At 48.2% G+C, this 24,224-nt stretch overlaps 1 protein-coding gene across 5 annotated transcripts; it reads right to left on the reverse strand.

The window, feature by feature from the left end:
* Positions 1–1,476: 1,476 nt before the first annotated feature.
* On the reverse strand, positions 1,477–23,165 carry LIPE (lipase E, hormone sensitive type). Of its 5 annotated transcripts, none has more exons than XM_072979496.2 (10): positions 22,514–23,165; positions 12,910–13,442; positions 11,424–11,514; positions 10,087–10,232; positions 9,340–9,525; positions 8,059–8,353; positions 7,035–7,262; positions 5,800–5,970; positions 3,565–3,929; positions 1,477–2,969 (listed from the first exon to the last, which is right to left on the reverse strand). In XM_072979496.2, the coding sequence occupies exons 1-10, from the start codon at positions 22,611–22,613 to the stop codon at positions 2,415–2,417; spliced, it is 2,670 nt and encodes an 889-aa protein (XP_072835597.2). In that variant the 5' UTR covers positions 22,614–23,165; the 3' UTR covers positions 1,477–2,414. The 5 variants fall into 5 exon arrangements, with proteins under 5 accessions (XP_072835597.2, XP_072835596.2, XP_072835598.2 ...); XM_072979495.2 differs by lacking the exon at positions 22,514–23,165 and adding an exon at positions 16,505–22,507; XM_072979497.2 differs by lacking the exon at positions 22,514–23,165 and adding an exon at positions 15,089–22,507.
* Positions 23,166–24,224: the final 1,059 nt, after the last annotated feature.

Raw genomic sequence — 24,224 nt, forward strand, 5'->3', positions numbered from 1 at the left:
GCACTACTTTCTTGAAAGCAGCTTCCTGTGAAGCACAGAACATATCTCACAGTTCAGTCCCCAGCAAACCCAAATTTTTTAGCTGTGGCCAGAAAGTCTCCCCCGAACCGCTAAAGCAAGCCTGGTATACTGAATCTCAACACAAACTACCAAGAAACAGTCTGGTTTTCACTGGGTAAAAGTAAAGGTTCCCCTTGACATTTAGTCTAGTCGTGTCCAGCTCTACGGTGCGGTGCTCATCCCCGTCTCCAAGCCGTAGAGCCAGCATTTGTCCGAAGACAGTTTCCATTGTCATGTGGCCAGCGTGACTAAGGAACGCCGTTTTACCTTCCCACCAAGGTGGTACCTATTTATCTACTCACATTTGCATGCTTTCGAACGGCTAGGTTGGCGAGGAGCTGGGACAAAGCGACAGGAGTGCCCTCCGTTGCGTGGATTCGATCATACAACTGCTGGTCTTCTGACCTTGCAGCACACAGAGGCTTCTGCGGTTTAACCCGCAGCGCCACCACGTCCCTTTTTCACTGGGTACCTGGAGCAAATGAGCAAGGAATTACTACAGTCCTGAACTCCATAGGCAGTGCAGTCAAGAACCAGTTCAAAAGCTGTAGTGACTGCATGAAAAAAATCTTACCTTTCTTCCAGCATTCAAACACTTGCCCAAGTTGCTCTTGGAACAGCTATTTTTGGCCCTTAAACCTGTTGCCCAACAACTTTTGCTTAGCTTTTCTTTCTGTCCTCACATTCCAACCACCTTCTGACTAGCCTCTTTTGCAGAAACAAATAAATACCACATCCCACACAGAAAAGGCTTGCAATGAAAGAGCCTAATAAACATTTCTGGAACTTCTTAGATTACAACCACACCCAAAGACGGCTGAGAAAAGCCTGCGTTTATAGCTGGATCGAGACTGGAGGATAAAATCCCTTCCAAATAACACATGCAGAGATTTATAAATCTGGTTCTCCTTTTAAGCCTTACAGGTTTGAGTAGATCATGTCCAGCCTGAACTATCTCTGGAGGTAAAAATGTTGAAACCGAGGTTGCCCTACTTTGGGCACCATCCTGAGAAGGCAGGATGATCTGGAAAAGACAGTAATGCTGGGAAATGTTGAAAGCAGCAGGAAATTTGAGCAAGGTTGTGAAGGACGGGATATTCCTAAACTCGCTCATTCATTATGGGTTGCCGTAAGTCGAAGGCAACTTGACAGCACATCAAAACAAGGTTTGCGTAGAGAGACATGCTAATAAAACTTTAGCTGTTTTTGTGCCAGTATCGAAATTACCTTGTTCTGTAATAATTTGCTCAACAGATCAGCACAACAGCAGAGCTGCTAAGTAAAGACCTGGCATTTGGGAGTGTTCACTGTTTTTGTGACTCTCTTTCCTTCACGACTATCCGCTCCCAGCCTTACTCAGAACTACTCAAAGCATGCATAATGTCTCAGAGTTTCCCTGGACAGAAGCCACACCACTCAAAATCAATCCGTTTTTTTATTTACAAAAATGTCTGTCTCGAGAAGGAGAGAAAGGTTGGAGTGGAAATGCCACAGCCCTTCTCAGGCAGGGAAAAATACCTGTTCGGCTCTTAAGACTTCCCTCCCATTTGGTTCATAGCAGCAACAGTAGAAGGCCAAAGGACGAGTGTGGAGAGGGGATAAAGCGGATTTATGTGGACAGATCACAGTGTAAGGGTGTGCTTTCCCCAAACGAAGGCTAATACCGAGAAAGTGGCCGTCGGTCGGGTTACCCCGTCTGCTGGTGGGACTGGGCAAGTGGTGGTTCACCTTGTGCAAGTAGAAGGGGGTCGCAGAGTGTTTTCAGGATTCGTTGGGCAGTGCTGGAGAACATTTATCCCCTTCCTCCATAAAAATAACCAAGAAGGGAGAGGCCGGCATTTGTACGCCAACTAGGCCAAGGAATGGGCCTGGTGTAATCTGGCAGCCGATCATCAACGGAAGCTTCCCCCAGAGGTGCTTCTGTAATACTGGAGTGGTGCTTATGTGTCAAGGGATCAGGAGTGGTCGTGAAGGGCAAGGTTCAAAAGGAAGGATCACAGACCGGTGACGAACCTAGGAAAGGCTAGAGGGAGGCTAGCCAACTCCAAGGGTGGAAGAGGAGATGATGGGCTGCGTGGTTTCTACGCGGTTCCTTAAAATCCCAAACGTGTAAAACACAGCATTTTGGAAGATTGGGGTGGGTGGGTGGGATGGATAATAACAGGACCACCACCACCCCAACCCACTCCCAGGCTTCGGTAGCAAAAAGAGACCACCCTCCCTAAATTGATCTCAGCATGGCCAGGGGCCGGTCCGTTGTGCTTAGGCGTCACCAAAACGGAAAGAAAAAAAACACTCGGAAGCATTTCCACGGCAAAAAAGAAGTCTGTACCACACAGTGCTGGCGATGGGGCTCAGGCCCCCACCCCCCTGCCCACGGTGCTGCCCAAGGGGCTGGCATCCTGGCCCGGGACGACAAGAGGAGCTGGCGGGGGGCTGGAAGGAGGACCCTCCTTGCCTCCACTTTGCTGATCGCCTGGAGAGCGGTTCCCAATGGCCGCGGTGACCTTGAGGCTAGTGGCAGGGCTGCTTTCTCCAGCAGTACCATTCACCCCCTCCGGCTGGGGACTGGTGGTGCTGGATTGCTGGGGAGGAGCGTGGTTGGTCGTGGCAGGGGTGGCAGCGGCAGCCGCCCCACCGCCGTGGGAGGTCCGCTCCAGCCTGCGATGCTTGCGGAGGGAAGAGACAGGAGGCGCCTGCGGAGGGCCCTCCTCCGGGGGAAGCAGGACGTCCCGGATCAGCTCCGTGCAGAGGGCCGTCGCCTGGCGGGTCTCGCGACACAGTTGGGAGAGGCTGAGGAAGCCGTGGGGCAGGTCCTGCACCACGCGCAGGGTCACAGGCTGCCCCAGGGACCGCAGGCGCCGGGCAAACATCACGGAGTCATCCAGCATGGGGTCCAGGGCGCAAGCCTAGCGGGAGGCAAGAGGCAAAGCGGGAAGAGTGAGAGTCAGCGAGGCTACGGGTCTGCGTGCGCTCGTTGTTCACCTGCACCTCTTGAAACCCCTCGGGGGTCAAGCATCCCTTACAGCAGGGCCAGGCGAAAACTTTCCCCCATAGGTTTTGGGCCAAGAACTCCCATCGGTCCGCACTATCCCAGCCAATGCTAAAGGATTTGGGGGGGTTGTCATCCAAAAATATCTGGGGGGCCACAGCCACCTGCCCCTGCCTAGGTTTTTTCGTATTGTATTAATGATCCTTTTAACACTGTATACTCATTTAACTCAAATATAGGATTTTAATTGCTGTAAGCCACCTTGGGCCCTCTTTAAGGAGAAAGGCGGGTTATCAATCAATCAATCAATCAATCAATCAATTAATCAATCAATCAATCAATCAATCAAAACCACAGTTTGGTGAGTGTGTTGGCCAATGAAATAAATAAGCCGGGATAATTCATGGAAAACTGCCATGGGGCCAGACACGCTCCCCAGCTGACGCCCAGCCATCTGACCACCATGGCCTGCAGCCCCCGCCCCTGCCCCCCCAACGCCGCCATTGGCTCACCACAATATGGATCGGCGGGAGCCCCTTGAGCATCGCATCCGGGGCCAGAAGAGGAGACATGAATGGATTCTTGAGGATGGGCGACAGCTCCAGGGGCACACAAGTGACTGGCTGGTCGGAGCGCAGGGGCTGGAAGTCGTCAGGAAAGGTCAGGCCGTTGCTAGTGCTGGGGGCGGCCGTCTCGGGCTCGCTGTCTTTCAAGAAGAAGCCCGCCTGGCGTTCTCCGCCGGGCTCGCGGGCCAGGTCTGGCGGGGCGTCGGATGCACGGGACAGATCCTGGTACGTCTGGCTCTTGCGAGAGTCTCTGAAGCTTGCGAGCGACTTGGACTTGAGACCCACCTCGGAGATGCTCTTTCTCACGGCTTCTGCAGGCGAGGGGGCGAGGGGACATGAGTGCCCACACCGTTGAGTCACAGCTCCTGGCTCCCACCTTCCTGGGGGCCAGCTCAGTGTGGTTTGGCCCTCCGCCCTTCCCAGCATCCTCTGTTTCCCCAAACCTCTGCTGCCCCCCTCCCTGCCCAACTCCTTGGGGCTTTGGGTCCTGACAGGTCAGCTTGCCGCTCCTGATCTCCAACCACTGCCAGAGCCCCTTTTATGTTCTGCTCTGCGATTTGAAATCCAAGAGGGAACACAGAATGCAGGGCCTCGGCAGAGATGCTCAGAACCCCAAGTAGAAAGTTGGAATCGTGGATTGCAAGGAAAGGTCCTGCTTTTAGAAGGGAGAGCTTTCTGCCCATCTCCTAGAGAGGACAAGGGTCAGTTGCCCCTGACCTCGATGCTTCACCTGCTGGGCTCCACAGCTCATCACTTCCTCCATTCCTTTCTCCTGCTCTTTCCCAATTCCCAACCGCACAATATCTCCTCCAAATATCCTAACCTAAACAAGGAATGTAGCCTCTCTGTGCAAACTAAATATATTTGGCTTTGAAAAGAGAACCAGAACCCCACATGTGGAGTTTTCAGCCATAACCTGTACCCATTCAAAATCTCCCTGTGCTCCACTGACACTCCAACCCGGGGTATGAAGTGTGTGTCCTTGACACTCCTGGTCATGCTGTGAACGTGTGCTAGGCCCAGCGCTGGACTTTGCCCCATGGCAAACAGCGATGCCAGGCAGCGGAAGCCGGAATTCTTAAGGGATTTGAGAAAGGAAGGAACATGGCCTGAACTGCAAAACCTGGCAAACCCAACAGATTTCTAAAAATGCTAGCTTTCATTCAGATGAACAGAGGGACAGGAGGGGAGGGGAAGCGTTTTTTACACCTCAGGCTGTAGCTGTTGAGGCTGTTGGGAGGTGGGAAAGAGCAAGGGGGCACTTCATTTGAAGTCTTCCAAATCAGAAGTCTGGGGCAGACGCAGAGACCACCGGACGTCAGGAAGGAAGAGGTAAACAACAAACACAGTGCACGGGAGACATCATCTCCAAAACCAGGAGAGGTTTCCCCAAACAGAGGGAGGCAGAGACGACGGTTTCACATGCAGGAGAGGATTCCCTCCATCCACTGCAGGGGAATGGCAAGTTTAGAAACTGGAGGCTTCAGGTTGTGCTCACTGTCCTCCCCACCCCCCCAGCATCTCAGCCAACCTATGCGCAGACTTACTGAAAGAATAAATGAAGGCGAGATTCCACATGCAGACATGGCAAATGTGATGAAACAAAAAACAGGTAGCCCAGCTGCAGAATGTGTACCTCGTGATGAGAAAATATGAAGGGGGGGGGTTGCACATCTGCCGGTGATGCATCTAGGGAGCACATCTCCAATTCTTCCTGGAACTGTCATGCAGAGCTTGCAAAACTATGATCCTCAGCCAGCCAGTTTTATTGCAAAACTATGATCCTTAGCCAGCCAGTTTTATTGGTGAACCCGGCCCAGTGCACATGCCACCAGCCAGTATTAGCTGCAGCGCCCACGCATGAGACCGTGCGGTGAGGAATAGCGACCCCAGTGGCGCAGTTCTGTCCCGTCTCCTTGGCTCAAGCAGAGGGCGCATGCTGTTGTGGACTGGGGGAAGTGGCTCCTACCAGCTGCTGGGTTAGTAAGGGACGCGCCCTGGGACCTGAAGTGATGCACCAGGGACAGCATGGAGAACAGCCGGGCCACGGGGCGCCGGGCGTAGCTTTGCAGGCACCCTGAGAAAGAGATGCGCCCTGTAGAGACAAGGTGGGCAAGAGGAAGGCCAGAAAGGATGAGAAATGGGGAAAAGAGGGCAGGGAAGAAATGGGCTGCTCCTTACCCGGCGGTCCTCCCGCCCCATTGCTCTTGCCTGCGTTCTCCATCCATGAGCTGAACAAGGCGGTGGCGCTCAGCCGCAAGTCTCGGAAGAGCAGGGCCGTGTCCCGGCGCACCATGTTCACTGGGCCCAGCTTCTCCAGGGCGGGGTCCTCTGGGGGCTCTGGTTCCATCCCTTGGTGATGGGGCACAAAGATGGGGGGGGGGGGAAAGGTTCAGCCCAGGAATAACACCACCACCACCTCCCCTTCCTCCAATCATGATCCAATGACTCATATAGATACTTTCTCTCTCTCGTGATGTTTAGCTGCTATCATTAGATTATAAGCTGTTTTGGATCCCAGTTTCTGGGAGAAAAGGAGACAAATCTAATCAACTCAATAAGCCACGAGATAAAATGCTAGGTGAGAGATTCTGGGAGTTGTAGTCCAGAGACGTAATTCTTCCAACATCCCTATCCTTCGTCCCCATGCCTGTCATCTCTGGGTTTCCATTGCTCCATGTCTCCTCTCCCTTCTTCCTCAATACTAAACCAAAAGCTCTCAAATCCAAGTCACTCACGAGTTTCAAAGACTCCTGCAAGAACCGGACGTGCGGGGATCCTGGCCTTGCTTTAGCCTCCACGGCCTAGATCCAGGGGTGCACCCCATTACTAGATCCTGCTGCTCCTGTTCAAGGGTGGAACTATGGCACGGCAGCAGAACCCACACCGTGCGTGCACACAACCCCACGATCCGACCCCAGACTTTATAGTTAGAGCCCCAGGGAACTCGGCTAATAGAAAGGGTCTCTGTCCAAAACCTAGGAGAGCTACGCGGATCAACAGGGGCAGACTGACAAGTTCCAGCCTAAAAATAGGGAACAAAAGGGGAACAAAACAGGTGCTAGAAGAGATCTCTCTCGCTGCGTAATCTGCTAAAATGTCGTCATGTGTTCACAACCTCAAAAGGTCCTCTCATTTACAGCCCTGCACGGCTATTGCAAACTTAAGGCTGTGGCTTCTTTTACCAAGGTCTTTCTACTTTCCTACTGTCTTCAAATTGTCCTAGCATTACTGTCTTTTCCTGTGAGTCTTCTCTTCTCTTGATACATCCAGAGGTAGCCTATGATTGCCCGGAGAAACAAACTACAGTGGCCATCACCAGTCAACAACAACAAAAAAAGTCTTGTGGCACCTTGAGGACTAGCACCTTTTATCCCCATTCATGTTTCCCACTTGTTACCCTGAGATCCCCTCACCAGCATAGGCACTGAGGCACTTGTACAAGACACTCAGAGGCAGCAGCGGATCGAGCAGGGTGAGAAGGCGGGAGGGCGAGGCGGAAGCTTGCATGAGCGTGGCTGGGTACGCCGCCATGATCCCGTCTGGCATCTTGATCCCAAACGCGGCCGCTCGCATGGACACTGTGATGCATAGATTCCCGCCGGCACTGTCTCCTGCCAGGCAGACTTTTTGTGCGGTGGAGCCTGCCAAGGGGTGAAAAGAGGCAATGTGAAGCCGCGCAAGAGAGCACAGGGTTCAAAATCCAAAGTCCCAATGCCTCGAAATCCCAGGCACTGGGGACAAATGAGGCCACCGCTTGGGAAAAAGGTATTTTTAGGTATTATAGGCTGGCAGAGGGATTCTGGCCTCGTGAAAGGAACTTTTCCAATTTCTGGCCAAGGAGCATCTGGTAGCTACTTTTGTTGTTATTTAATCATGTCCGACTCTTCATGACCCCATGGACCAGAGCACGCCAGGCCCTCCTGAGGAGAAATGTAAATTCTTGCTCTGATCCAACTAGGAAAATCATCTTCTTTCTGCCTGGATGATGGCACCATGATAAAAAAAAATTTAACAGGTACTCCATGGCTCTTTCTAAGGGTTTAAAAAATGGTGTGAGAACAGATCTCAGCCCTGTGGATGGTTCTCCTCAGAAGCACATGAGGGAAAGAGACCTCAGGATACAGAAAGGGGTGCAAACCCCCTCAGAATGAGTGAAACATTCAGAAGAAGGGCTTAGCAGGACTCTCGCCTCATACGCAACAGCCAGGCTCCCGAGGCTAATGTCTGAGAGAAAAAGCGGATGGTTGGCATGCAGAAGGGAGGAGGGCTCCTCAGTCTTGAGGATCTGCTGCCCGGATCATACCGCCATTTGATTCAGCAGAAGGCAGCTCCAGACACCCAACCCAGAACAGCCTGAGGGGCAGGTCCTTCTCTCAAAGGAGGATCAGGACCGAGACCCGCTCTCCCCGAAACTACCCTGCATCTCCTGTGCCTCACCCAGTAAGTGGCAGTTCTTGAGGGCCCAGCAGTAGGCATAGAAACACTCCTCCAAAGCCCGAGGAAAGGGGGCCTCGGGCGCCAACGAATAGTCAATGGAGAGGATGGGGGCGCCCAGTTCCTGAGCCCAGGCTTTCAGATAGGGCTCGTGCGACTTCGAGGTCTGAGCCACGAAGCCCCCTCCGTGGAAATGCACAACCAGGTAAGGGGAGCGAGGCAGGGGCTTCGTCCTCCAGCGCAGCTCCAAGGCCAGGGGACCTTCCGGGCGCAGCAGATTGCAAAGCTCTTCACTCTCCTGGAAATGGGAAAAGAAGAACAGGCAGAGAATGCAGTACCAGGCGTTTGAGATGCAAAAGGACCCAGCAGGTGTCCACCAGCCTCTCCTGGTAGCATCAGCGTCTGGGACTGGGTCTCCTTGAGGGCATCCTAGACAAATAAAACCATCATTTTTTTGGACTGTATCACTCCAGACTGCAAGTGGCAGACCTACAGGATTGAATGGCTTTATGTTAAAGAATTTGTGCCCAGGTTTTTTTTTTTTTGAAGGACTGCTATCTTGCCCATCTATGCCGGTAAGTCTACAAAGAACCATGGGTTTCCTGGTCTTCCCTCCTGCCCAATCAGTTGCTTTCTATCCCCTCACTGGAGGTAAACCATCGTTTACTGTTTCATCTACAACAAACTGTGGTTTGCTCTTGCCCTGGAAGAATGTAACGGATACAGCAAGTACAGAAGGGAGAGTGAACGAGGAAGTACATATGTCTGACATAGGGCACCCCCTCTGATTGGCATCACTACCGAAAAATTACACGTTTAAAATAAGGATATGCTACGTATGTTAAAAACAGAGCTTGGGGAAAAAAATCTTTTGGGATAACAACTCCTAGAAACTCTCAACCACCAAGGTTTTATCTTTTCCAAGCTCTTATTAAAAACATCCTGTGGCTTATGGTGAATGGAATGGAAACAACGGCAGATGGACACCATTAAAATCAATAAAGTAGCAGCAATCAGAATTAACAGGCCAGGTTTTTTAAAAAATGAGAAAGTTAGCAGAGAGCACTTTTTATTGGTAACTGGCTTCCCAGGCTGATTGTTCAAACTATTCTTATTGGTAAGGTTGTCCAGGTATTATCTTAAGACGTGACGAGACTGTTTGTCTAGAAAGCGATTTCACAGCTAAAGTCCAGTGTTCAGTGTGTGCTTTAAGGCAACCCTCTCTGCTGTGGGCAAGGGCAATCAAGGCATCATGCCACCCCATCAGCGTTCTCGGCCTCTCACCTGCCCCTCACGCAACTCGTGGGAGATGAGCCTCATGTGAACCGGTCCAGGTCCCGTGTGAGCCACCGGGGGTGTGATGGTCACTGTCAGCTTGGGGTCAGCAACCAGAGGCAGATCAAAGGAATGAGGGGGCACCGACAGGGCCCGAGAGAGCCGGACCTGGGAGGAGGTCATGCTGGCCAAGGACTGCAAGAGAGGGCAAGAGACAGCGTGAGCTTTTCTGAAACAAACATCAAAAACACAGCCTGCCTTTCTTCCCCCTCCCTGTCCCTTCAAGAAACGTCCAGAGCACAGGACCCCTACAGGGTTTAGACCCATAGCAACCACCACCTCAGCCCCTGGAGCAGTGCTTTCCCATCTTACATCCGATGGCGTTGTATTCTTATCAACACGAGAGATGGGGGAAGCTGGGGTGGGTTTTTTTTTTGGGTGGGAGAACAGTAACTCCCAAAATTTGCTGGCCAGCATGGTTTGGGGGCAGGATTCTGGGAACAGTCCCACCCTCCTTCCTAACTCTGTAGATTATGTGTCTCTCCTTCTTTATCTCTAATTTCTTTCGTCATCATCATAGTCTTATAGCATGACAATCCAGGCCACACTTTCTTGGCCACACACACACACTCTGCTGCCCTCTCATTCCTTCACAACGTGATCCCCTCTGGAAGAGGTACAACCCCCTCCCACCCCACAAGCCTCTTCCCTGGGCAGTTCCCAGGCTCTGCAGGCTTCCAGTCAGGTAGGACTCACCGCCAGCAATTCCATCTCAGTCAGGTTCCAGAAGCTTTTCCAGAAATGCACATCGAGATTTTGAGTGATGCGCTCAAACTCAACACCACGCAGTTCTGGGTCAATGGCAAATTTCCCACTGGTGAAAAGGGAGCCGGCGGCCACACCTGGACAACAGAGGAGGCAAGACAAAGATGTTAAGGGGGGGGTTAGGGTGGCTAGTCACGGCACAGGGTTGAGTCTATGGCTTTAGATTCAGAGAAGGAACAGCCCATGACATTTACACTTCCCACTTTGGGAACCATCAAAGACCATCTCAGCACGAAACACAAAATGAAAGAAAAAAAAATGTGGCACTTTTTAGTTTTTATTCTAATGCAAGCTTTTATGGAATATCGGCCACTTCTTCAGACATATGAGGTTAAATACAGAAATTACACAATAAAACGTTCATGTCAGGCTCGTAGAGACAGGGGTATCCTTTTGTGTTTCTTGCTGAAATGCTTGCACAGACTAGCATCACGACAACTCTGAAATAAAAAAACATGGAAGCAGTGCCATATGATTGTAAGAAAAATCCATCACTAATCATGGATAGCAATTGCAGTAGTATTACTATTATTAATACTGTTATTACTGACATTTCTACTCCTCTTTTCCACTTCTAGGTAGGCTTACGGAGCAGCTACAACCATTATAAAATACAACACAAACAAGCTGGTAGAAACAAATTCAACAACAGGTTTATTAAAATCAGTGACCAAAGCCAAATACATGCAGAAGAACCATTAAAATGAATTAAGTCACAGACAGTTAAAATATATTTGCGACTGCTGACAGCGAAGTTCTTTAGACTCTCTGCTGTGAAAGAACGCACCCTGGAATTACTGTACACAAAGACAGTGCGGCATTAATGCTTACACAGAACATGTACTCATTCCTGACTCAAAGCAAGCAGCCTCCACAAATATTTCATGGAAAGCTGTAAACCTAGCTATTGTATTTAGCCAAGGGTTTTACGATTTGGCGTTCAGCATAATGTAATTATATTGCGGCGTAAGCTGCATTGTGAAACAAAGGCAGCCACACCAAAAGATATTCATCTTACAATTCCTGTTGCACGCCTCCAGCAACCTTCTCTGCTCTTGGACCCATATGCCTTAGGCTTTAAGAAGCCCCCAGTTTTAAAACGCGTCACTTTATTTATACACAGTGCGGCAAAATTGACATCGGCCCTCGTCGGCCAGTAGCGTGGAAAGAAAAGTTGTCAAAACAGCCCCGCAAGACCAAGAAGGACATCATGAAATAAAAGGCTCATCGCTAATGTGCTGAGATTGGGCCAAGGCCCTGCTACTCACCAAGGCCAGAAACGTGACGTTTGTAGTTTTCCCCAAAAGAAACGAGGCTGATGGCGATGGTCTGCAGGAAGGGTCGGATCGAGGGAGCAAACTGTGAGGCGAGAGGTCACCGTTAAGGCCGGCCAGGCTGGCATTGACATGCGTTTCCCCAGTGCTAACCAGGGCTCTCCATAACAACAAGAAAGGAGAGTTAGCTGAGAAAACGGATTCACAGCCTGGATTAACAGAGGGGGCTGAGAAAGGCCGTGGGTTTGACAACTAGGCTATACGAGCGAAGATGACAAGGCCAACATCTTTCCAGTGCAGTGCGGAGAGAGAGCAGGATGCCGGTTACTCAAAGCAGGGAAGAGCAGGAGAGACATGATCGCTCCAGCATCCCTCCTAGCAAGGCCTTTGGGTCGAGACCAGCGAGAGGGTCTGGGGCTGCCCCACTGAGGTCCAAATTCAGCCAGGAAACTCATGTCCTTTGAGAGTGGAGCCCGGGCTGGGCGAGATTCCTATCAGGAAAGCTCCCGGAACTTGGACGATGGCATTACACGCTGCTGAAGGCCAAAATACCGAGGCCATAGCTTATGTGGAAATGTGGAAAAAGACGAGGTGATGGCCAGGGCACAAATTCTGTTACACAGAGGCCCTGAGTAAGGGCTCTGACAAACCTGCCTGATGAGCTGTTTCGGGATAAGCTATGCTTTGAGGAAAGGAGGGCAGGAAAGGGCCACCCAACTGGGAGAATATGGGGTGGAAATTCAGTTTCCTGTAAAGAAGACCAAGGTCCCTGGAGGCAAATGCATTTGCCTTTTGCTGACATGCTTCAGGCTCTCTTGATGTTTATCTCTGTGTGATTACTTATTTACGTGGCACCACGGCAGTATCAAAATCAAATACATAATGGAAGAACCTAAGTCAAACAGAGGACCCCAGCCAAAGGAAAATGCACAGTCTAAATAGTTGTAGAGCGACTGGGGACGAGAAGGAAGGAAGGAATGCAAGCTATGCAGTTGGAAATCATGGAAACTAAAGAGCTTATGGAAAAAGTGCCATGGATTAGGTTTGAAACCAGGATTTGAGGAGAAGAGGGGCACGAAGCAAGAGCTCAACACCTAAAAAAATAAATAAATTACTTTTTCGGATACCTCAGCCATCCTGGCTTGACCTTAGGGATGTCACTCCTCTGAACGACAGACCCCAGAATCCATGCTGGCTAGAGGATACAGGATTCGTAGCCCCAAAAGAGAATTTCCAAACCAAGCCCCAACCTTTCCAGATACAGACTGCGAGCCTTAAGAGGAAGGAGGTCCCTTGATGACATCGAAGCAAAGACACACACATGGATGCTCCCGGGAGCCACAGGGAAAAGAACTTTTAAAAGGTTGATTCAAGATCTGGAAAGCATCCTCCCCCCCCCATCTCTGTGCTGGCTAAGCCCGCTGCCTCTTCCAACCTGAGCCCCCTCCCCAAAAGAAAGCACCCACCCAGAGATCCTCACCTGGAAGCCCATGCAGCGGCCATAGAAGCAGCCCTTGCGCATGGTGATGTACTCTTGGAGAAACTGGACCGAGAGCCCATTGTCCTCGAGGTTGAAGAGACAGCCGGGCTGGTTCTGGGTCAGGAGCTGCTGGGCGAGGTAGACCAGGGCACGGAGCTGAGTCAAGGCCGTACAGTAGGCTTCCAGCTCGGCGCAGTTGTGGCTGGTGCGGAAGAAGATGCTGCGGCGGTTGGCGGCCACGTAGCGGCTCTTGTGCACAATGTGGGCCAGGCAGCAGCGCACTGTCTGAGCCAGGCTGCGGTAGCCGTTGGCCGCCGTGTGCTCGTCCAAGTCAAAGATGTGGTAGACAGTGGCAAAGTGGTTGAGCACCGGCTCCAGGCGCCGGGCATGCTCCCGGATGGTGGTGAAAGCCGTCAGGAAGCGCTGCCCCGTCTCCGTGGTGCTGTCCCGGAAGAAGGCGATGTTGTCCTCGGCCAGGAGGTAGAGAGTCTGGAACAGGGGCCGGGAATCCATGGCGCTGGCCGGAGGGGGCCCTGCGGAAGGGAAGGAAGAATCAGGGAGGCCAGAGGGACCCACTGCCACAGAGAGGGAGAGAGTGAAAGGACCGTTTAAAAATAAGGATGGTGGAAGGGCACCCTTTCCAAGCCATTTTGGCTGTTCCCAAATTCTTTCCCCTGGAGGAAAAAAAAATCATTTTCAACGCCTGGAAACCTGGGCTTTGCAATAAAAGGGCACACGAGGCCACCCCAAAACCTTCAAACAGCTTGAAATCCACAAAAACGGAACCACAAACTGACTTCTGATTTTGTTCTAATTTTTGAAACCTGGTCTGACCCCTGGGGGGGGTGGCCTTGGGAGATCGAAACCTGGCCCTCTGACCTTCCAGAGCTGGAAGTTGTTTTAAAACAAGACAGGCTGGGATGGAATAGCCTCTGCGGAAACTCTCGAACCCCCGACTCACACTCCCTTCCCCCTGCTGCCCTTCTCTTCTCTCTGCGCCGAGGAAAAGCCTATGAAAACAGACTGAGCATTGTTTAACACGTGCACTGCCTTTAGAATAACCAGGTCTTTGTATTCTGCCCCATTCTTCCAATATTCCAAGTGCTCTAACATGACCAAGAAATGTGACCCGTGAAGAGTCTACGAAGGTAAGGAACCAAGCTTTCTCCTTATAGATGGACCTGGAATATAAGACAAGAGGTTACCTTAATCTTAGGGACAGGAGAAAGTTATTTTTTATCTCCCAGGAGTTGTGCTGGCCAGGGGACTCTGGCAACTGTAACACGAACAAGTAATTCTTCTGATCGCTGCCCTCTTATGGGGTCGTAATTTTTTCCTAAGTAAGTGCATGATCGGGGTGGGTCTAGTCCTTACATGAAATAATTGCCTGTTATCAAGTCGATTCTGACTAATAACAACTGTTTCCAGGGTTTTCTGGGTACTCAGAGGTGGTTTACTCTTCTCTTCTTCTGGGGGGTAGCCCTGGGACTGTGCAGCTGGCCCAAGGCTACCCAGGCTGATGCTTCCCCTAGAACACACAGTGCAGGAACTGAATTTCCAACCTCCGGCTCTGCATCGGGATACCTAACTCGCCGAGATATCCAGCCAGCCTGCAGGAGAAAAATTTCCATGCAAAGGCTACACATCATACGGATAATCATCCTTTATATACAGCTCTTCCTGTGACTTTTGTGCACCTTGTGTGCACGCCCTCCATAATCCTCAAAACAGACCAGCATTATCACCCGCACGCAGCACAGCAGGCAGAGAGAAAAATGAATGTGGGGCAGGAAATAAGAAACAGGCGGGGGGCTTCCTTAACTTGCAGCTGACCCCCTTTGCTGTCTTGCTACGCTCAGTCCCCCAAAGTTCCCCTTTGGTATGGGAGGAGGGCTTCCGGGGGGCCGATGGAAACAGACAGTACTCACCCGCAAGTGGCTAGCGACTGTGAACTGCTGGGTGTTGTTTAGGAGTCCTCTTATGATCACGGGCTGCTTGCCCAACCTGCTGGCTTAAAAGACAGCTGGCTGGGGACACTGACAAGCTGACTCCGCCTTAGAGGAAGAGACAGCCCGCTTTCGGGAGGGGACAGAGAATAAATTTGCTCTCGAGGTTCTGCAGACAAAAGTAGGGGAAAGAGCTGGGAGGGATACCAAAGCTAGGTTGGATCCATCCTCACCCATCTCTGTGTTAAGTCCTCTTTCCGAGAAATCCTCCCTCTCTAGAGTCCTGGGATTCTGGGGCACCGGATCAAAACTCGGCTTCCAGCTGGCTCCTAAATCCCAGGGCTGGAAATGCACGATGCATGTGTGCCTGTGTTTATGCAAGCAGAAATCTGGGGAAGGTGGAAGAAGGTTCGCTGTTTAGCTTTCCTTTCTGTCCCGTCTTTCTAACTTTCAGGAATGCAAAGGACCGACCTAGGGAAAAGGATTTTGAAGGGAGATTTGAGCCAGGAAAGGTGCCAGTGGCAACAGGTTAAGACAGGATAGCAGAGAAATAAATTAGGAATAAATTAAATCCTCTGCCGGTAGGCAGTTCCCAGCAACAGTACTTAAACATGCCAACTTGTTTCTCCTGTACAGTTCATAAACCCTTCTAATTTATTCATGCCATTTGTTTCTAAAGAAATGTAAGGTTCCAGCATTTCTTCTCCCTGTCAAGCTCAGAGGTTTAGGCATCTGGCTGCAGAGCGAGAGGTTGCGAGTTTGATTCCCCACTGGGCCTTCTTGACAGGTAGGGGCTAGACTCGATGATCCATAGGGTCCCTTCCAGTTCTGTAGTTCTAAACTATCCTCTGTACCATGTCATCTGCAAAATAAATAGAGCAGTTTAGATTCCCAGATTATGGCCCAGAGCCTGAGAGAATTGCTTTTGGAGGACTACAACTTGCCAGATCTACCAGCTGGCACAGCTACTGCCCACAACGGCTGGAGAATTCTGGAAACTGTAGTCCCCGATTGTTCCCCTGCCTCACATATACCATATAACAGTGGTGCCTTGCTAGACGATTGCCTCGCAGGACGAAAAACCCGCAAGACGATTGTTTTTTGCTATCACTATGGTGCCTCGCAAGACATTTTTTCTATGACTGTGCTTTGCAAGACGTGTTTTTTTTTGAGACCGATGCTTCGCAAGACTTTTTTTTGAGACCGATGCATAGGGAACCTCGCAAGACGATTTTTTCACAAGACGACGATTTTCGCAGAACAAATTAAAATCGTCTTGCGAGGCACCACTGTACTAAATTTTATCTGATATGGCAAGAACTGGGCTGGTCGCTTCCATTGAAACAAGTCAACTGGCTAGCATCAGAACAACAACAGAAGTGTCGCCTTTTCTCACAGATGGCAGTGAGCCTGAGCTGTTGATGAGAACTTTGTGACTATGTTTTCCAAGAGCGATCAAGTTTGCCCCACGAGCTGTCTCATGTCCTCCTCCTCTGGATTAGCCTTTGCACAGAGCACAAGTTGATGTTGTTGCTTCTGGACAAGGGGTAAAATTCAGATTAACTGATTCAGAAATCCCATATTAAGCAATTTGGGAGGTGGACCTGGGAGATTTTTAAATAGTTGGCGTTCCCATCTGGGTCACATACCATTCCAAGGTGCGTCATGCCAGCAGCACTTCCAAATTTTGCTTTTAAAATAACCCACACAAGATAGGGGGAGAATTGGGGCTGGTGTGGGAGGACAGCTCCATGTTGAAGGTGGGCTTTGAAGTGAAAGGGTAGCAATTAAATAGTCCATTCCTCCTTACAAAGGAGAATGTCCCTGCATCATTTCTCAGCCCTGATGGGGTTTACTTTCCTTTCAGTTATTCAAATATATCATTTCTTTCTTTCTTTCTTTCTTTCTTTCTTTCTTTCTTTCTTTCTTTCTTTCTTTCTTTCTTTCTTTCTTTCTTTCTTTCTTTCTTTCTTTCTTTCTTTCTTTCTTTCTTTCCTTCCTTCTACTTATACCCCACCTTTCTACAATAAAGAAGCCCAAGACATCTTATAATATATATAACAGTAACATGTACAATTAAAAATTGCAATAAATTACAATATAAAAACAATTAAACATTTTATGCATTGAAACTATTAAATAAAAGCAATTTTAAAAAAAATCACATTGAAAAGGATAAAAAGGGAAAACATCTGCCATTAAAAAAAAACCCCTCCTTTGGCTAGCAGCTACTTATAATTGCATATCTTGAGGCAAAGCAATTTGTCTGCAGGTAGAAAGATATCTAAGCTCCTGTAGAAGGGAGTGCCACCGGAGCATTTTAAAACCTCAACCAAATGCTGCCATTTTCTGTGTCACTTCTGCACAGAAACACTTCCCAAGAGTGGTCGCCAGACCAGATAGGCGAGATATAAATAAAATAAATAAATAAGTAAATAAAATAAGTTCTTCCTTCTGCTCCATTCCTCTATTAGCCATATACTACCAACAACAACCATAATGATGTTAAGTTTGGCATCAAAACACATTCTTCAAAATCCACACATAGGCCAGGAAGGCAGATGCAAAGATCAATAAAGAGTTCTAATAACAGGACTCAGAAACGTTACCTTTTCTGGATTTTACTTCTCAGCCTAGGGGATTCTGGGAATTGAAGTCCAAAACGTAACCCTTCTGAGTTTTGATCAATTTTATATTAGGCTTGTCCTTCCACCCCCCCCCCCCCCTTCTTCTCCAAAGTCATATTCTATTATTCTTGGCCAGGGTGGATTTGATTTAAATCAAATTAAAATGGATTTGGTTTAAATCAAACTTATTTAAATCATGATTTAAGTTTTTTTAAAAAGGATTTTTAAATGACTTAAACAAAAAAAACCCTGATTTTTAAAAATTAAATTGCGATTTAAATCTATTTGATTTTTTTTTAAAAAATCCTTTATTTCCACCCCCCAAAAATACTCCTGGCTTTTTCATGCACTGGACAGAGAGGATGGGACTTCTTTGTCATCGTGTTTAATGTCGGAACCCACTGCATAGGTCACAGAGTTGTCATCACAAAGAACGCACCGACAGCTCTATTCAAGAGTGAACTGAACAACCACAGAGTTTTCTCCTGATTTTTTTCCCATGAACTGTAAGATACCATAGAATGGCCGGTCAGGGCATCCACTGAAGACCAACGCAAGTTCTCGGACATCATGGACTCTTCACATCAAACAAGCAGTATAGCATGCTAAAGGGAGCATCCACCGGGCAAAACTATTTATTTGGCTTTCATTTGGCTTAAACAGACTGTTCCTGGTGGTTTGACTAAATGCCGAATCCCAACTCTATGAGAGGCAAGGCCATGTTAAATGGGCAGCCATCCCTCCACCAGCTCAAGAGAAAGTCTTCAAGTCTCAAAAAAGCAGAAAGGGAAAAGGAGCCAGCTCCCCACCCCAATTGCCTGTGACTGTCCTCCCTTTTTAAGAGATGGACCATAAATTCCAAATTATCAGCTGAGGAAGAGCTTGAAACCGACATGCATGCTGCAGCGCCTTCCCTCTAAGAAGCTGCCCTGCCTCTACACCGTCGGCCGTGTGAATATGGGACATTAAAAACAGGACGTAAGGTCGGAACTGTCCAGAAGAATTTGATGCACAGCCTTGAAGAAGAAGATTTATCATGGAAAGCTCTCTGTTTGTCTTTTGTTTTCTATTCTGAACGTTCCGCGAAAGGGACCGCTCGCTGCTGCATTTGCACAATCCGCACGGTTTAACCTCATGCCCAATTATCTCCCCAGGATCATCCCGGCAAGCTTTCCCCAGGGGTGGAGTTTGGTACCGGCTGAGTCACTCTTTCGGCAGCCGGAAAACAAAGCAACTTTGGAGCCGAGGGATGGGGCGATTGAAAAAAAGCAAAACTTTCCCAGATGAGGCCGGGTTAGGGCAAGGGGTATGGGCAGCAAAGGGGGCGCAGGGACATTACCCCAAATGCCAAGAAAAGAGTAAACAAGGGACTGGGAGAGAGGGCAGGGAACATCTTTATAGCTCAATCAGTCATAAACAGGAGAAGGGTGGGTGGTGGTGGGGTCTGAGTCAACCCTTTCCCCTCTTCCCGACAGCTTTGAGCATAAAACCTTTGACCTCCACTGTGGACAGAGGAGGGGGAAAAGGAAAGCGAGCGCACCACCCACCGATCGCCTGTTCAGGGATCAGTGTCAGAGGCCAGGCCTCTGCATCACGCCATAGCCCTCGGCTCCAGGATTGGTGGAGGGCAGCTTTGCATCTTCTCTGGGCCCACCTGCCAGGTGCCTCACTCCAAAGGTGTTTCGGCGATGACGATGATGATGCTTCGTCGTCCAGCAAACAACAAAACGAACACAGGGACAGGAGGAAAGCAAACGTCTCATGTGCCTTGGTCTCGGGGCTAATGCCCACTAGAATTAAGATTATCGCATGACATGTGACAAGGAGCTGGAGGCTAGCCGTGCCAGGCACATTGCAGACAGATCGCTCTTTGTGGCCGCTGGCAGAGATGCCAACCTCCTTCTGTACCCCTTGGCGAGAACAACAAAACTCTGGAGACAGGGACACGGAGGACTGTCCATGAGAGATTGCGCTAGGAGGGGAAGCCTTCCGTTCCGGTGGAGCGTCTGCCTCGTGAATTGGCCACCTCAGGTCTTCCCTGCCGCTTAACGAAGGCTTCCTTTTTGTTCAACTGTTGTTGAGAGAAAGGAGTGATCATGGTTGTGACAGCCTAGAATTTGCTTGACACATGATACGCGTTCAACCCGGCAAGCCCTTTAGGAGACGCTGAGGGGCATATTTTTATTGAATGAACCATGGGGCCTAAGAATAGAACTAAAGAACACAGAGACAATTATGCACCCACACCCTTGAGTTACGACAAGTAGGAACATGATATTTTTTAAAAAAACTGCTCAGTCTCTTGAGAGTAGGGCGATGCAAAACATGCTAATAACAATACTCTTAGAACTGCAGAGCCGGAAGGGATCCTGTGGACCAGCCCTTGTCAAGTCCATCATTTTAGCAATCCCTGTAACAGTTCCGTAAAGTGGATTACTGAAAGAAGATCACGTTTCCGACCCTCATTGTTCTGGTAGGGGAAGAAGATGGACAAAAAAAATCTGAAGGATATAAGCCAGTTAGCCTTAGAATAATGCCTTTTCTCATGTTCCAGAAGCCTAGTGACATAAAGATGTTTTTCAGGGCAAGAGGAATTCATAGCCATTCTACGCTAAATGAATTCAGATCGTAAGAACTTTAAAGAGGGCTGAGCATGTACAGTACTGAGCTACAAGGTGTTCAGTGATGAAAAAGGGGAGGGCAAATCCAATTAAAATTATCATTTTATCGGAGAGATCAAGGATATGGAAAGGCAGTTCATTAAAAAGCAATGAGAAGTGACAGCTTGGTGGAGGAAGAGAGAAAGAAGCTCAAGATACGACACAGATTGTGGCAAGGTCTATTCTACATCAAACTTGTCAGGGCAAGAGTGTCAATATTGGCACCGTCTGAACCTACGATACAGCTTCACCATTAGGCAGAACAGATCCACTGGTCCATACTATTCACACTTTGAAACATAAAAAAAGAATTTAGCAAAATCCAAGACTGGAAAACTCTCATTCAAATTTGTAGAAAAACTGATAGAAAAAAACAGAGTACATGCATATAAACACAGACATGCATAAAAAACAGCAGACAGATTTGATGTTTACACAGGGCAATCTTATGCATGTCTACTAAGAGAAAGTCGCATCAGATTAAATAGGACTTGCTCCCAGCCCAGTGCATACGGATTCCTATACTGTATTAAGAGCTCAGAAGTTATTTTGCAGGGGGAGGGGACTGGAACTAATCTCACTGTGCCCTAGGAAATTACCCTTTCACATTCTGAGTCAGATTTATGTAATTATTCCTAAAAGCTCCATATCAGGTTCTAAGCGCACATCTATCTGTTTGGATTTCCAAAGTGCGTTGCGAAGACTCTGTGCATTTCCACATGCAAATATGAGACGCAGAATTCTTTCTCAGAAGTTCTAATAACACAAAATTTTGCAGGGAGGATTTGACAACAACCCCCTGTAGCCAATGAAGCTATGCTTGTGACAGGGAAGCCTCAAACGTCCCTCTGGTCTCCCAGCTCAAAATGAGAATGGACAGGGCATTGATTTCCCTGGGCTAGATTTGCATTTTGCATGCATAATTTTTCTCGGTAGAGGAGGAGGAGACAATTACATGAGGTAGACATAATGTGTACCCAAACAATTTAATTGTGTCATCCACCTCCCCTCCTCAGCTCTAATTCCTTGCCCCCATATCTCAACAGTGGAATTGTACCAATCAGCAACAGTATTATTCATGCCAAAAACAGAAGCTCACATATATACACACTACTTGGTCTGTCCAAAACAGGGAAATGCTATTTTTTCTAACGTTGTAATGTAATTACACGTTGAAATCAAATCAGATAAGATACTCTTACATTACATTCAGAGCATCTCGCTGACACATTGTTTGATGAGTTAAGTTTCCATATGGTTGGGAGTAGCTCATGATAATGATAAATAATCATGGTATTTAAAAATCAGCTTTTAGATAATGGGTGGGCAACTTGTGGCCACCCTGATTTGGGCTGGACTGCAGCTCCCAGGATCCCTCACCACTGGCTATGTTGCCTAGGGCAGATGGGAGGTGTAGTCGACCAACCTCTGGAGGGAAATAAGTCATTTCTTGCCTGTAGGAATCCTGCAAAGGGCCAATGTGCCACAGCAATGTTGAGGTACCGGGCTAAGATGGGAGTTCCCAGGTCTCAATCCTGGCTCAACCACAAAGCTCATTGGGCGACCCAATCTCTCTTCCTGTCAGCCTGCCCTACCTCACAGGGCTGTTGTCGGGATACAATAGAGACAGCGAGAATATGATGCTCTCCTCCTTAAATTCCTTAGAGAAAGGACACCATGTTATATAATTAATATTATACAATGAATAAAGAGCAAGCCAAGAAGCCCCCAGAGACCGCAGAACCTCCAAGAGAATTCCGGCTGCAAACACAACTTTTTCAGGTCCTGAATACCCATCATCCACCAGCAATGGACCTCAAATGCATCTGAGACCAGAACACAGAAATAGTAATTTTTCCTGAATTGCAGCTCCCATCCTGGGAGTTATAATCCGAAATAAGCAGCATTTTCCCACTCTCTGTTGGGAGAACCTCCGATCATAAATTATCCCCTTGCCGTCGCTGTGGGGATAAGAAGGGGGGAGAGGGAGAGAGACAGAAAGGCACCCCCTTTTCCAAGCCCCAAACCCATCTGTGGGGTGGTCATAAAATTCCTTATTCAGATTACTCTCCTACTCTGGGTTATGTATATTTTAGATAACTTGTTGTCCTTCTTCCCACATGTTAGCCTCTCTCTCCTCTGCCCACCACCCACCCTGGTTGAAAGCCCTGACAATCTGAATCTAGTTCCTCCAAAAAGTAACTGAAAACAGCCCTTCCCATCGACCTGTTGACAGAGAGATGAAGATTCCCCCCCGCTTCCCCAATGGAAGTGCCCTCTCCCTAGAGTACGAGAAACAGGCACGGTCCCAACCATTACTCTTTGATAGGGGAGTTCAATACGTCACACAGCGCTACCCTCCTTCACTCACCCAACAGGGGGTTCCGTCTTCTGCCCCCGCCCTCCAGCCCCTCACTAACCCCTATCCAGACCGGCTTCCGCCTCCGAACCAGGGTTCGGAAGCGCCACATGACACCTGCCCACCAATGGGGCGAGAGTGGAGCAGGCAGGGTGGTCCGTTTACACGTCACCCTCCTGGTTGCCAGGGTAACCGCGTTTCTTGCTCCCTAGTTCCGCTTTTCTCTTGACAGCCGGCCTTAAAGGGCCCGCACGCCTTGGAAAGGGGAAAGGGGATTGGGCGAGAGAGAAGGAAGAGTCCAATAATTATAGAGACATAATATATAGATCAATAGATTATAATATAGATCTACATATAGAGGGAGTCCAATATATAGATACATACTATATAATATGTATACCCGGAGAAAAGTGACATTAACATAACATAACATAAGCAAACAAATAAAATATATTAATGAATACATTGCACATTAAGTTTTAATTAACAGGCATTGCAATCCTTCACATGATTACTTAGAAGAAAGTACGCCTAGAGTGGTTGTATAGACCAGATGGGCGGGATACAAATCCAATAAATAAATAAATAAATAAATAAATAAATAAATAAATAAATAAATAAATAAATAAATAAAATAAAATAAAATAAAATAAAATAAAATAAAATAAAGTCCCTTTGAGTTAATAGGTACTGATTCAGTATGATATTCATCAATCAGAGACCCCCAGTGCTGCAGTTCCATGAAAATGAACCTTAGATTGGTTTGCTGGTCCAAAAATAGGCAATGTGGTGTTTCTTAAGAGAACATCTTCCTTAGGCATTATACTTACATGCTCTTTTCTAGAAATAGAGTTTTCTTCTAAATTCTACTTGATCATCCCTCAGGCATCAGTCTGAAATTCACCACTTATTATGTATGTTAGTCAAGTAAACAACCAATAAATCAGCTAGTATGTGCAGTTTCAGTTGTGTTACTTCACTGTTTCCTGTTGTAAAGTTGTAAGGTCATGGTTTTGTAAACTAGGTTGTGACCGCTGTGTTTTTGTGAATTAGAGTGTTTACTGATTAGTAATCAGTTACTTTGTTAGTCATTTATAAGATATACCTTTGGAAAAAGCAATAAAGTGCTCTGCACCCACCATTTATAATTTTTCCCTCTTCATCACAACTTCTTGCAAATATGCTATAATTTGAGACCAGCTCTCCTGGGTCTGTAAGTCCAAGAAATGTTTGATTCTGAAGATGGAGCCTTAAATGCTTTCGGGAAGCCCAGAAGGCAGTGTGAAGGCATTAGACTCCCAGGCAGGTGAAATTATAAAGACATATTCTGACAGCTTTCAAATTTTCTCTTTCTGAGGGGGAAAAGCTCACCAGAGTAGAAAGGTCTCTGTGCCTACGGGGAAAATTAATAAAGGCAGGACGTGATCAGCCGAAGTTTCAAAACTGTTTGAAGTCCTATGAACAGAACTTATTTACACTACAACACGCAGAATCCCCACAGCCAGCTGGATTCTGAGAGGTGTTATCCAAAAAAGGAACATTTCCCATCTCTGAAATCAAGCCATGCTTATTAGGATAAAAAATAGGTTGAATCCTATCAGTTCCCTCCTAACTTCAGGAGTCAGTATAGAATGAGTTAAGGGCAGCAGGAAAGGGCAACATGAGGCCATCCAGACACTACCGAATGTCTGCCACCAACCCTAATCAGCACAATTAAGAGTGA

Source organism: Pogona vitticeps, chromosome 9 (genome assembly GCF_051106095.1).
Source record: "Pogona vitticeps strain Pit_001003342236 chromosome 9, PviZW2.1, whole genome shotgun sequence".
NCBI classification, from domain to species: Eukaryota; Metazoa; Chordata; class Lepidosauria; order Squamata; family Agamidae; genus Pogona; species Pogona vitticeps.

Bases quoted from the DNA above. Each gene is read 5' to 3' on its own strand.
- LIPE (XM_072979495.2), bottom strand. From the start codon at position 16,655: ATGGACTATTTAATTGCTACCCTTTCACTTCAAAGCCCACCTTCAACA. The intron at 3,930-5,799 runs GTAAGGAGCAGC...CCTCGCCTGCAG, and splicing joins TGGGGCGGGAGGACCGCCGG to AAGCCGTGAGAAAGAGCATC. The intron at 2,970-3,564 runs GTGAGCCAATGG...GCCTCCCGCTAG, and splicing joins TCCCGCCGATCCATATTGTG to GCTTGCGCCCTGGACCCCAT.